This window comes from Ursus americanus, chromosome 24 (genome assembly GCF_024610735.1).
Source record: "Ursus americanus isolate L20-20 chromosome 24, mUrsAme1.1.p, whole genome shotgun sequence".
Classification (NCBI taxonomy): Eukaryota; Metazoa; Chordata; class Mammalia; order Carnivora; family Ursidae; genus Ursus; species Ursus americanus.
Window position 1 is genome coordinate 3,915,135 of NC_142150.1, and position 13,005 is coordinate 3,928,139.

Sequence of the window (13,005 nt, forward strand, 5' to 3'; positions counted from 1 at the left end):
TTGTAGATAGAGCCCTGCAGATAAGCTTTCACTTTTCTTCTCCCATGGGCCCATTGTGATGGGATGCCAGGGTGCCTGTTAACTCCTGGACATAGCGTCATGTCCTGACACCCACCTAAAGCCATATAAAAAGTTGGGAAGGGTTTGGATCATGGAATGCACGTAGTCTCCATAAATATTTGTTGTTTAACATGAGACCGTGGTCAGGTTTGTACTTGGTATCCTCATGAAGTAAAATAAGGCAGATAGCCTCAGCTCCTGATGATGTACCAACACTATGGCGCTGATATTTTATTTCTGGGCACTCCCACAGAGTTGTTCTTTCATTGGTAGAAGGAACTGATGTCGCTGGTTATAAGCTGGACCACTTCCATGAAGAAACATCCCTGAGAACATAGACAAGCTTTTTTTCTTTAAGATTTTATTCATTTATTTGAGAGAGAGAGCATGCACACAAGCAGGGGGAGTGGCAGGCAGAGGGAGAAGGAGGCTCCCCGCTGAGCAAGGAGCCCAATGTGGGACTCGATCCCAGGACCCTGGGATCATGACCTGAGCCAAACGAAGGCAGACACTTAACTGACTGAGCCACCCAGGCGTCCCATAGACAAAGTTTTTAAAGCACCCCAAGAAATGTTCGGTAGCAGGGATTTTACTGGACTTGGGAAGAGGTTTGGCAACCTTAGTCTGGAGACCACAAACCTGAGCTTCATTTTGGCCATTCGTTATCTCTGCCTGAAGCAGCTGACCAAGGCAGCACCCTCACTCCTCTCTCCACAAGCCAAGGAGACAGACCCAATGTTAATCATAATAATAGCTCCTGTTTATTAAGTACTTTTATGTGCCAGGTACTTGCTAGGAGATGATGATTTAACAACAGTAAGGGTGATGGCTACTACATAGTGAATATTTACTTCATGCAACACCCATGTATTAAGGAACTTACATGAATTATCTCTCCACAGCAGTGACCCAGGCACTGAGGATCCATGTGAATTTTTTTTTAAAAGACTTTATTTATTTATTTGACACAGAGAGAGACAACCAGCAAGAGAGGGAACACAAGCAGGGGGAGCGGGAGAGGAAGAAGCAGGCTCCCAGCGTAGGAGCCTGATGTGGGGCTCAATCCCAGAACGCTGGGACCACGCCCTGAGCTGAAGGCAGACGCTTAACGACTGAGCCACCCAGGCGCCCCGATCCATGTGAATTTTGAAGTCATTTCCTGGCCTGATTTCTCCCAAGTCCTTCAGTTTCTGATGACTCCCTTTCCCTTTTTGGTGAGAGCAGGGGTCCAGGCCTAGCCTGAGACAGCATACCCACAACTTAACAAACTCTAACTTTATCCCAACTGGAAAATTCCCCTAAGAAAAATAACAGCAAATGAATAAACCCTGCAGACAGAAAAGGGTCAAGCATCTAAGAGATCCAGGATGGCGTTTCTAGAAATGCTCCACCACTTTGAGCTTAAAAGAAAACTTTTGAAATGATTAGTAAGTTATTTAGAATCTCAATATTCCAAAGTTTGAGAAGCTAACATACTGAGAAATTTAATTTAGATTTCCTTAACACACTCTCTCATGATAAGAGAGCATTCAGGTTATCAGTGTATAAATGCTATGCAACAGGACTGCCAAATTGCAACACAGAACGGGAGAAATTTGTCATTTTGAAATGCTAAGGGAATTCTTACTGACAGCTTTCTCACCTTGTAAAGCTATTATTTTTCTGAACTATAGTATGATTTATAAATCTCAGCTTAGTTTTATACTTTTGATGGGAACAGACTCAAAATGAAATGCATTTTCTCAGAATATAAATTTTCTCAGGAGTTGACCAGATGAGGAATAAAAAGAAACATCTTTTGGGGCGCCTGGGTGGCACAGTGGTTAAGCGTCTGCCTTCGGCTCAGGGCGTGATCCCGGCGTTATAGGATCGAGCCCCACATCAGGCTTTTCCACTATGAGCCTGCTTCTTCCTCTCCCACTCCCCCTGCTTGTGTTCCCTCTCTCGCTGGCTGTCTCTATCTCTGTTGAATAAATAAATAAAATCTTTAAAAAAAGAAAAAAGAAAAAAGAAACATCTTTTGCAACCAAGCATACCAAATCTTGGTCTCTGCCGGCATAACTGCAGGTGAATGTTGGTCTTCTCCAGAGTTCTGGGTTCAACCTGACTCTTCTCACTCTGCACACTTGCCCTGGGTGACATCTGCTGCTTCAGAAGCTTCACCTCTTCCTTCTGCTCCAGTGACTCACATGCCTCTGCTCCCCACCCCTCACATCCCTCCTGAGTTACAGATCCCTGTGTCTAAGGTCCACTAGGTAGGTCACCATCATGCCCTACAGACCACTCAATCTTTAATTCTCTCCTTTTCCCCAAACTCTGTTCCTTCTCCTTGAATCCCAGGACTACAACAATACTAACATCAAGAGGAGTAAGAAAGATACAGTTCCTGCTCTCAAGAAGCTTATAAACTAACACAGGAGATAGAAAAGTAAATAGGCAGCTAAAGTCCAGGTTATTAAGTGCTGTGTAGGAGAAACCCAAGAGGCTGTGGCTCATAGGAAGAGCACCCAACCAAGCAGCCAGTCAAGAAACCAATCTTTGTGGGTATGAGTTCTGGGTAACTGGTGTGTGTGTGTGTGTGTGTGTGTGTGTGTGTGTGTGTGTGTGTGTGTGGTATGCTAATATGTGTGTTGAGAGTCACAGAAAAGGACAGAAGGAGTTCCATGGACAGAGGCCCAGGGGCGGAGATTGCGAAGGCAAATATAGGGTATGGCTTGGACAGAGTGCTCAGGAGGGGTTAGATAAAGAGGAAGTCAGATCAGAACAAGCCTTGTATCCCACATTTGATCTGCACAGAGTTTGAAATCCAAAGGGCATGATCCAGAGGTTTGGCCGAGCATGGGCAGGAAGATGTATGCTCAGTTTTCAGGGAGAGCTCAGGTGATCATGATCCAGGCTGCAGGGAGACCCACCAAAGTCTCAGTTCTTCACGGTATATTCCATGAGATGCTAAAATGGATCCAAGGAAAGTCAATTTGAGGTTACATTTCATAATAACACTCACCTCACAGCCCAATTATACTTTTTATATGTGACCATCTTTAACGCCTTACGGCCATGCTGGGCGTAGGACAGGACATGAGCTTTGGAGGTGGACAGGGGAAACATCAAAACGTTGAGCATGTTACTTACCCCCACCCCCATCTCGGTCATCGTCACCGGTAAAGGGGAAAATAGCTGCAAACCATCTTAATCCTTCTAAAAATAAGAGCATTTTGACAAGTTTGCTAAAGTTGACCTAAACTGACAGGAAGCTATTTAAAGTTTTTATTTGCTGTCTTATTATGAATATTCTTACATTTTGCTGCAGAGTATTGATGGGTTTGATTATGGGGATGTTAATAGTATATTATCATCTTAACTTTCCAGTATCTGAAAAACTCTGAATTCAAAAATGCATCTAACCCAAGGGTTTTGGATGAGGAAAGAATTTGAGGAGCTGTAATATATGTAAAACATAAGATATATAAGGTACTGTACATAAAGGGCCTCCCTAACACAGTGGATGACACATAGATGGGGCTCAGAAATTAGAACTATTATCAAAAAGAGAGAGTAAGCCATCATAGACTTCATAAAACAAGGCATGAAGGAAATGAAAATATCTTATAGGAAATACATATTTTCTGTCTTTGGCCCCCACATTTTTACTATTATACTTGTGAAAATTTGGGGGGATTTAAGTTTTGTAAGTGTGATCATAGCCTTTGCCATTGTTCTCTTATTCACAGAAGGAAGAAAATTCAGAGTACTTGTTACAGATGCTAACAAAGGCAGATTTGGGGAAATTCTGGGAGAGGAAACAACACCAGCAAGGACCTAGTAGAGTGGAAGAGGTGTTCAGATAAGGGGAATAAACTTCTCAAACTCTGGAACCCAGGGAGCATGGCACAAAATGGACACAAATGAAGTCAGAAGGGCGCTTGGGAACATTTTATGAAAACCCTTGAATACAGTGGTAATTTTATATTTTATCCTATAGATCAGGGGTTTTCATACTATGTTAGCAAGAGAATTTTGTTTTGTTCTGTTTTAAGTAGGCTCCATGCTGGGCCCAATGCAAGGCTTGAACTCAAGACACTGAGATCAAGACCTGAGCTGAGACCAAGAGTCCAACACCCAACTGACTGAGCCAGCCAGGCACCCCAAGTGAATTTTGTTGAAGTAAAATTTAATTTGCCTGGGAACTCTACACTGCAATGACCCACCAACTCATTTTTACTCTAAGGCCCAAGTGCTCTTTTTATTTTAATTTTAATTTTAATTTTTATTTACTTTTTTTTTTTTAAGAGAAGGGAAGAGGTTGGGAGGGGCAGAGGGAGAGAGAGAAAGAGAATCTTAGGCACAACCCTGAGATTATGACCTGAACCAAAATCAAGAGTTGGATACTTAACAGACTAAGCCACCCAGGCACCCCCAAGTGCTCTTTGTATTTTTTTTAAGATTTTATATATTTATTTGAAAGAGAGAGAGCATAAGCAGGGGGAAGGATCCAGGGAAAAGGAGAAGCAGACTCCCCACTGAGCAGGGAGCTTGTCTCAGGGCTCGATCCCGGGACCCTGGGATCAGTACTGAGCTGAAGGCAGACGCTTAGCTGACTGAGCCACCCGTGCACCCCCCAAGTGCTCTTTTTAAAAGAGCAAATCTGATTATCTCACTTCTTAGGACGCACTTATCAAAGAGATCTTATCAAGCTTAGTGTAAAATGCCATCTCCCTGCAGACTCGGGGTCGTGTAGCCCTGTGTACTCCCCGGCTCATCTCACACCACCTCCCTGACTTAATCCCATCTCAAGGATCTTGAAAGGATGTCCTCTTCTTTGTTTCTCCCTCCCACTTGCCCTAGTAAGCTCCTACTCTTTCCAATCGAAGCCTTCTTTTCTAGGGCGGGGGGGGGGGGGGTCTTTCCTGGCTTGGTCAGGGCCCCCTGTGTTATACTCCCCCACACCCTGGGGACTTCTCTGTTCAGCACTTAATCACCGTCACGTTAAATGATTAACTGTATAGTGCTTTCTGCCCACTATGCTGTCAACTTTGAGAATGGGAAGCGGCCCCATCTGGCTTATTCATGACGGTGTCCCTGGCCAGTGTCTGGCCACTAAGTAGGCCTCCAACAACTGTTGGTTGAAAATATACCAATAAATATTACAGGAAGGCAAATGGGGGAGGAGGCCACTTTGGTAGGAAAGAAGATGAAGCCTTTAGTTGAAGCAAGAATGCCAAGCCTGGGCTACTTCCCACAAGTCCTTCTCCTCACCCTCCACAGGGGTCTCTGAGGCACTTCTTGGTGGGGAACACTCCAAAATGGTAGATAATGGGATGCTCTGACTAACAAAAGGCTTTGTCATTTGGCTTTGGGATGAGTGTTCTCAAAAGAGTTTTCTTGGCCTGAGGAAACTTTCTGTTTGATGGTCAACAGAATGGATCAACGATCAAAGTAGCTTTTCGGAAACAAGAAGCATATTTCATTCATTTATTTCAACATCTCATCTCTCTTGGGTAAAGAAAGACTATAAAAGACATCTGTGGGCTGGTCTGAATTTTATTCTTTTGTGCAAGACTGGGTGTAGAGTAGATGTTTCTTTGGAAAGTAATCTTGGCCTAGGCCCACGCCATCGAGAAAGCCGCCTCCGTATTCTGTAGAGCCATGGAGACATGGGCCCCTGCCTGGGTCTGCAGTCGTATGACACAGGGCAAATCACGTGACCCTAACAGTCCTTTAGTGTGCCTAGCTGTAATGGAGCCAAGGGATCCCTTTCTCTGTGAAATAGGGCCAATCAAAGTAAAAATTACCTTTTAATTGAGTAGCGTTGCTGAAGAAAATCAATAGAAAGGGTTCAAAATCCACTGGTACCGACCGTTTCATTGTTAACTGTTGCAGACTTCACATTATAGGAACACTGGGTTTCAGGGTTCAATGTCTGCGAGATGAGCTGAAAATACACAGCAGAGTGGGTTAAAGGAGAAGGAGTCTGTCTGTGCAGTCCTAGATTAAAGGGAAAATGTGTGCTGGCCAGAAGTAATTTTTCAACCTCCAAGTATTCTTTCCAGATTCTAAGATCCTGTGTTTGACATGTTTAAGAGAGAGATACAACAGCTGAAATTGTCTTTGTTCAGAATGTAGGAGACAGTTTCGTCTAGACTCTCAGGAAAGATAGAGAATGACATTTTCAGAACAAATCAAAATACATTTTTTAATTCTTTTTTTCCCCCTTCAGGAAGAGGACTTGACATGCTTTTCTGATTTGAATTTGGTGGGTCTATAAATGGCTTCAATCATTTGATACAAAACTAGAATAAAATGAGCCATTGAGAAAAGTTACTGAAAATGCCATTAGTTCACTTTCTTGCCTTAACAGTAATATTAGCGCCACCACCGAGAGTATGATAACTAATATTTATTGAGTGGTTTCTAAGTATGTGCTCTGCTCTTGACATACATGTTTTTTTATTTAGCTCTCAGAGCAATCCCATGAGGTATGCATTGTTACGAATGTCAGTTTTCCAGTGAACAAACTGAGGCCCAGAGAGTGGGGGTGACTCTCGCAAAGCCGCAGAGCCATAGGTGGCCAGGCCAGGATCTGACATCCCTCGAACCTGCTCCCCTCATCACTGTGCTCGTGTCTTCTTTCCCGACAGGGCCAGCATCGTACAGAAACGCATCATTTATTTCCAAGATGAGGGCTCTCTGACCAAGAAACTTTGTGAACAAGGTAAGGCCTGCAGGTGGAGGAGGGGCCGGATAAATGGAAGGGGGTTCATTCAGTCCGACCATCCAGCAGCAGGAATTAGGTGACGGGGCTTTCTGAGCTGCTCCGGGTTGTGCTTCCTTGTGTAGCACTGATTTTTAATCTGGATGTGTGCGGTGGGTAATTGGATCCGCCTTAAGCTCTAATTACTCAGCTTGGTTCCCTGGGTAGGAGATAATGTACCTTATATTGGTGTCGTCTTCTTATTTTTGTGAAACAGTGATTATTCTAAAGAGGTTCCTTGGAATAATTCACAGGACTTAATTAAGAAATGCACAATTGTGTACCTTTAAGATGTCTGTAGCAGTTCTCTGAAATAATCGCCGGCAGAACTTGTGTGACACCTGAGCAACATGGGGGGATTTTCTCTAGAAAGACAAGCGGGAGGTGGGATTGCCAAGGGAGTATTAACCTTACGAGTTTACCACATTCAAGGACATGGCCCTTAGATGTGCTAGCTTATCGAAGCCCTCTCCTTGGGTTGACGGCCCTCTAACAAAGCTCATGGAGATCAAGTAGACTGGCAGGTCAGAGAAGAGGCCGGCATTCAGATCCAGCCTGGGTTTGAATCCTCCCTCTGCCCTTCCCAGCCATGTGACTTAGTATATATATAAAATAGTAGAGCGCCTCCTTGGCACATAGTAAATGCCATATATGTATATATAAGTGTTAGCTATTGTTATCTGTATCCGAAAGCTTGTTTATTAATCTATCGTAAAACATTAAGACCTTAAACATCTGAATGTGTTCACAAGTCATTAGAGAACTAAATAAAAATAGAAAATGTTCTACAGTTATATATCTTAACTGTCTAATTTCTATTAATTTTTGCAGAATTTTCATTTGCATTTAGAGCAGTTAGCATTTTCAGAGAAATAATCGTCTCCAATTCTAGCAAATCATAAGCTATTAAGAAAAAGAAAGGTTCATAAGGGTCTTCTGGGAAAATAATAATAATAGCTAATATTTTTCAAGTGCTTTCTATATGCCAGGCACTATTCTAAGCACTTCACAACAGCCTTATATGGTGAAGACTGTTAGATCATCTCTATTTTATAGATGAGAAGTCTGAGACACGGAAAGTTTGAAAAGCTCACTTAGCGTCATACAGCCAGTGGTCGAGAGCAGGATTGGGATCTAGGAGCCAGTGCTGTTAACCACTGCCTTTCTGTTGAAGGGTCTGCATTTCAATGCATTGTAGCAAAGCATAGCTCCCTCTGGATAAGCAAGAGCAGAAACTAGGTCCTATGTGGAAGAAGGCTCGGAAAGCATAGAAAGAGCAGAGGGAGAGAATTGGATGCCCTGCCTTAGAGTTAGACCTGCCATTGGGGCCAGAGAGCTAGAACTGGGGGGCCAGGTCCCTGGTCAGCTTCCAGGTGGACATGACCACACATGGCTTTGGGGGTTTCCCTTTTTGTATTTAATTGTCCACAAGTTCACTCAGCCTTTTTGCAAGCACAGAACATCTTGACTGTTGAGGCTCTTTGTTCCTAAAGTACGGTCCCCTTCCTGCCCTGTCTCCATGAGATGACATCCAGGTCCCGCAAGTTAGATTCAGGGTGTCCTGGATAACACATTTAGAAGCCACCTCTCAGTCTACACCCACAGATGGCTAATCACAGCTACTGTGGTCTGGTTTTGTTCGTTTGACATTCAGAGGACAGTCTTATTTTCCCCGATTTGAGGGTTCTCAGGAAACACTTTGCTGTCACCCCCTGCATAGGGACAGCAATCATTAACTAGAGTGCAGTTGCCAGAGCCTTAGCCCTGAAGTTGTGTGAAACCACACAAATATGCTAAATTCGGCAGAGGCGGCATCAATCAAATGGCTGGCGAGTTTCTGTTGGTTATCACTTCTGAAGCGGAGATCCTATCAAAATGACTAAACATGCCTATTTGTAAAAAGACTGTTTTCCAATAGCAACTTTGTGGCCAAAAAAAGCTTCTGCAGGCCCTGGGCTGAAGGATCATTACGTGAAGTTGTAGACCATCCCCGGAGATAGTAAACCCAAGAGGAAATCCCACAAATAGCAAAGCAGATCACATTAAGAAAGTCTTTAATTTGTAAGCAGAGAGCAAAGGGATTGCTCTTAAATGTGTATGCCCACTTAATTATCCCTACGTTTTTCATTAAGGTCTTTACATCCTCTGCTTCCTTGAGTCAAATCAAATCTATCAAGGAAGGGGAGAAAGAAACTAGCATCGAGTATTTTTTCCCAGTTGAAGCTGTTCATCCATAGGGGTAAAGTAACAACTGCAAAGATAAAAGGCAATGGCAATCATATTTTTTAAAAGAAACATAAAACAGTAAGTTACTTACAATTAGGAACAGAGAAACATAAAATATTCAAAAAGGGGACCTGTAATAACACATGCACACCCAGGCTCACTTTATTTTTTTTTATAATAATATTTTTTTATTATATTATGTTAGTCACCATACAGTACATCCCTAGTTTTTGATGTAAAGTTCCATGATTCATTACTTGCGTATAACACCCAGTGCACCATGCAATACATTAATACCATGTCACAAACAATGAAGTGAGAGAGACAGAGAGGGAACGCAGAGAAGGGAGGAAAATGTGGGAGAGAAGGGATAAGGAGAAAAGGAAGACTAAGGGGAGAGCTGAAAAGGAAGAAGCTAATGGATGGAGAGTAGAAATGGGGAGGGGGGCAGCTGGGGAGATCAGCACGGCCGAAAGTCCCCCTTATTGGGCAGAGACCCCGTTGCGGTTAGCAGAAGAGGGGTGAGTTACCTCTCTTCATCCCCGCCCTTTGAAAACCTGGTTCCTTTTCAATAGTCTTTTCCTCATAGGGAACAGTATGTCTGGTTTTAGTTTCAAACTTAGAGCCCTATTTTTTCGATGGAAGCTAATTTTCCTCTGGAATTCCGGAAGGTTTATTGTAAGTGTGTTCCCCTGAACTTCTGAATATATCTTTAAGTTTACTACGCATATCTGAAAGCCCTTTTGAGAAGGTAAAGCTACCAATTTGCCTTATTTGGGTTTTTTGAGACATTGCTCCCTCATCAAATAGCACCTGGGAGTTACAATTGGAACCCCAACGTGTATCTCTTAGCTTGGAATTCCTTTTTCAAAACTAATTTAGTTCTTTTACAATACAGTTGGTCATAATAATAGTAATGGTAATGTAAAAGGAAAAAATCTTTAGGAGTTCCTAATTTACACTACCTTTCCTGAAATACATTCAATAGGGCTTGTCCCTTAACTATCAAAGTGGCTGATGCAGGAATGGTACCTGGGTTTCATATGCATTAAGCAATGGAGAGCCTGCTCCTAAGCAGACAATGGATGTCTATACAATGGATGTTTGTACACTCTTCCAAGTGTACCAAAAAAATAGCCAAACAGTGATTTCTATTTTGGGTGGTTTCAGACCTCTTCCTTGGTGCCATTTAGAAATCCTGGAGCTGTATGGGGAGGTCGTTTTTTAAATGCACCAGCCTTCACTTGAAAAAGCATAAAGAGAAACACACACACACACACACACACACACACACACACACACACACACAAATTATTCTCATTGGTGTTTATGCAGACCTATCCAGCAGAAGGTCTTTCCTGGAGTGATACAGCACAAAGATTAAGAGCCTGGGCTCTGAACTCAGAAAGGCCTGAGTTCCAGTTCTGCCTGCAACACCTACTAAGCCCGTGACCTTGCACTGGTTACCTAATTGCCTCAGTGTACTGATCTGCAAAATGGTGTTAACTAAAGTACTTACCTCCTACGATTGCTCAGATTAAATGAGACAGTGCATGGAAAGAGATCAGCACCTACAAGGACTCTATACCATGTAGTTATTATTACTGTATTTCATACTTTTGTCTCCATCCTAGAGCGCAGAATTCACTTCTACCCATCAGTGCTTTTGCATGTTCAAACCAAAGGAACCCAGTGAATTCCATAAGGAACACTTGTAAAATGCTCTTCCTGACACTCAAACAGATTTTTATAGTGTCGCTGCTCTTTATATAATATTTAAGAATACATGTCCAACTTGCCAAAAAAAAAAAGAAAAAAAGAACCTTTATGTTAATACCACTGGAGAAACCAAAGAAAAAGCAGCTGAAGCAAGTTGCAACTGTAGCCATTGTTTTCGTCTTGCCGGAAGCAGAACAGACTGGAAGCAACAATGCACAGTTAGGATTGTGGGCTTGACAATCGGAAATACTGCATTTATTTATGTAATCTCTCTTTCCCCACTTATCAGCTATTCACAGATAAAAATGGGGGCAGAGAGGGAATCTTGTTAAGTTTTTCCTGGCAGCTCCTGTGCTCAGAAGTAAACCTGAACTTACCAAATAGTCCTAAACCCCCACCCCTCCCAAATCTCCGAAAGCTTGATAAGAAGGGATGTGACTAAATATGCACTTTTTACAATAATTTTCAGCAGTCCTTTCTGTCTGTCTGCTTATTCTCACTGCTCCTCTGCAAAGCTGCTCCTTCTGGTCCTGGCAGTTTGGCCCCAGAGAACATTGCTTAGAGAAAACGCACACATGCGTATTCCTCTTAAAATTTAGTGGAAAAATCCTATTGTGGGGGAAAAAGGATAACTGAGTAAATTTTATCCCTGGCTTCCTAAATATTCAGCCTTGTTGGTCCCACAGGTCTCCTCACATTGTTAGAGCAAAAGTTCTGAGTCTCTTTTATTTGCAGAATATAATGACCATACTTAGAGGTATATAAAAATCCTTTATAGCCCAAGTAGTGACCTGGTTCTGGGTGTTATTAGTCAATGAAAACTGCACCCCATCTTTTCCCAAGCTTTAAGGACAGGACAAGACCAAGATGGCGATGCCTTGTAAGTGACCCACATTTGTTTCCTAACCTAGTGATTTCCCTGACTGTTTCAGATTCCATGTTTGACGGGGTGACCGACAAACCAATCTTAGACTGCTGTGCCTGTGGAACTGCCAAGTACAGACTCACATTCTATGGGAATTGGTCCGAGAAGACCCACCCAAAGGATTATCCTCGTGAGTAGAGTGGCTACGTCATGGACTGGGGGAAGGCGCACGGTGAAGTTCTGTCTGGTTGTAGGGTACACCAGCCGAAGTATGTCAGATCTATTTGCTTTTACCAGCTGACTCATGAAATACACATTCCCAGGCAGTGAATTCGTCACGACTAGCAGACGTAATACTGGTATGCTTTGAGCTTTCTTTGCATAGCGTTGTTCTAATCTGTGGTTTAAAAAAATATTCCTAGGGTCATGCATTTGGTAACCTCAGTCCCCCTAAAGAGGCTCTATCCATGAATTACACAATAGGTCTGTCTGTGCTGGAAATAGCTGGCAAGAGGGACCTGCTCTTGACTCCACAGATCAAGGTCAACAAACATTCAACATCCTCAATCATGTTGGTAATCTATCTGCATACCCTTTCCCTACGGATTCCAGATACCACCTTAGAATCCTTCATGACACCATGCTCCAGATAGCTAATTCCAATCCATGGGAGTTGTTAGGAGGCCCCAAACTTGCTATTTTAGAGAAGATCCTTAATCAGGACCCTACCAACCTGCTTTTATCGTACCATCGTCTCAACAAATGCCTAGCATGTGCCAGCACCATGCTAAGCTCTAGCGATATAATAGTGAGCAAAAAAAAAAGATACAACCCATATTCTCATACAACTTAGAGATTTGTGGGGAGACCGGCATTTATTGAATAATCACACACAAAAATGTGAAAATTCTAACAGTGAATAGTGGACCTATCTTGTGCCAACCATTTTTACATATGTCATTTAAACCTCAGAATACCCTGCATTTGTGGATGAGCTCACTGAATTTCAGGGAGATGTCATGACTTGTCCTTAGTCAGATGTAAGTTAGTAGTGAATCCAAGATTTGAAAGGGATTTGTCAGGCTCCTTGTCCTGCCTTTCAGTTGGGCTGCCTTTAAGACCCAGTGACGCTCCTTCTCTCTGACTGTGGGTGGCTGTTGGTGTGTGGCACTCAGCATGATTTTTCTGTTCGTTGTCTGTTTTATTCTTGTTCGTTTCACTTTGGAGTTGCCACAGCTGGGAAAGATGAGTGGAACTGGGAGAAAGAGATTAAAAAGAGGGATTTGGGTCAAACCCCCCCCCCAAAAAAGGGGGAGCAAAGGGTACATGGTTGGGACTTAAGAAGACCTAGTCCCGACCAGAGCCTCCATAGTCCCCAGGCAGC

The 13,005-nt window shown here is 42.9% G+C and overlaps 1 protein-coding gene across 1 annotated transcript in view; it reads left to right on the forward strand.

The window, feature by feature from the left end:
- The window catches only part of SPON1 (spondin 1), a 251,731-nt gene that overhangs the window by 95,412 nt on the left and 143,314 nt on the right, over positions 1-13,005 (forward strand). Inside the window, exons 4-5 of the mRNA XM_045796534.2 lie at positions 6,699-6,772; positions 11,689-11,811. Of these exons, the coding sequence (XP_045652490.1) occupies positions 6,699-6,772; positions 11,689-11,811 (197 nt within the window). The remainder of the gene's footprint in view (positions 1-6,698; positions 6,773-11,688; positions 11,812-13,005) is intronic.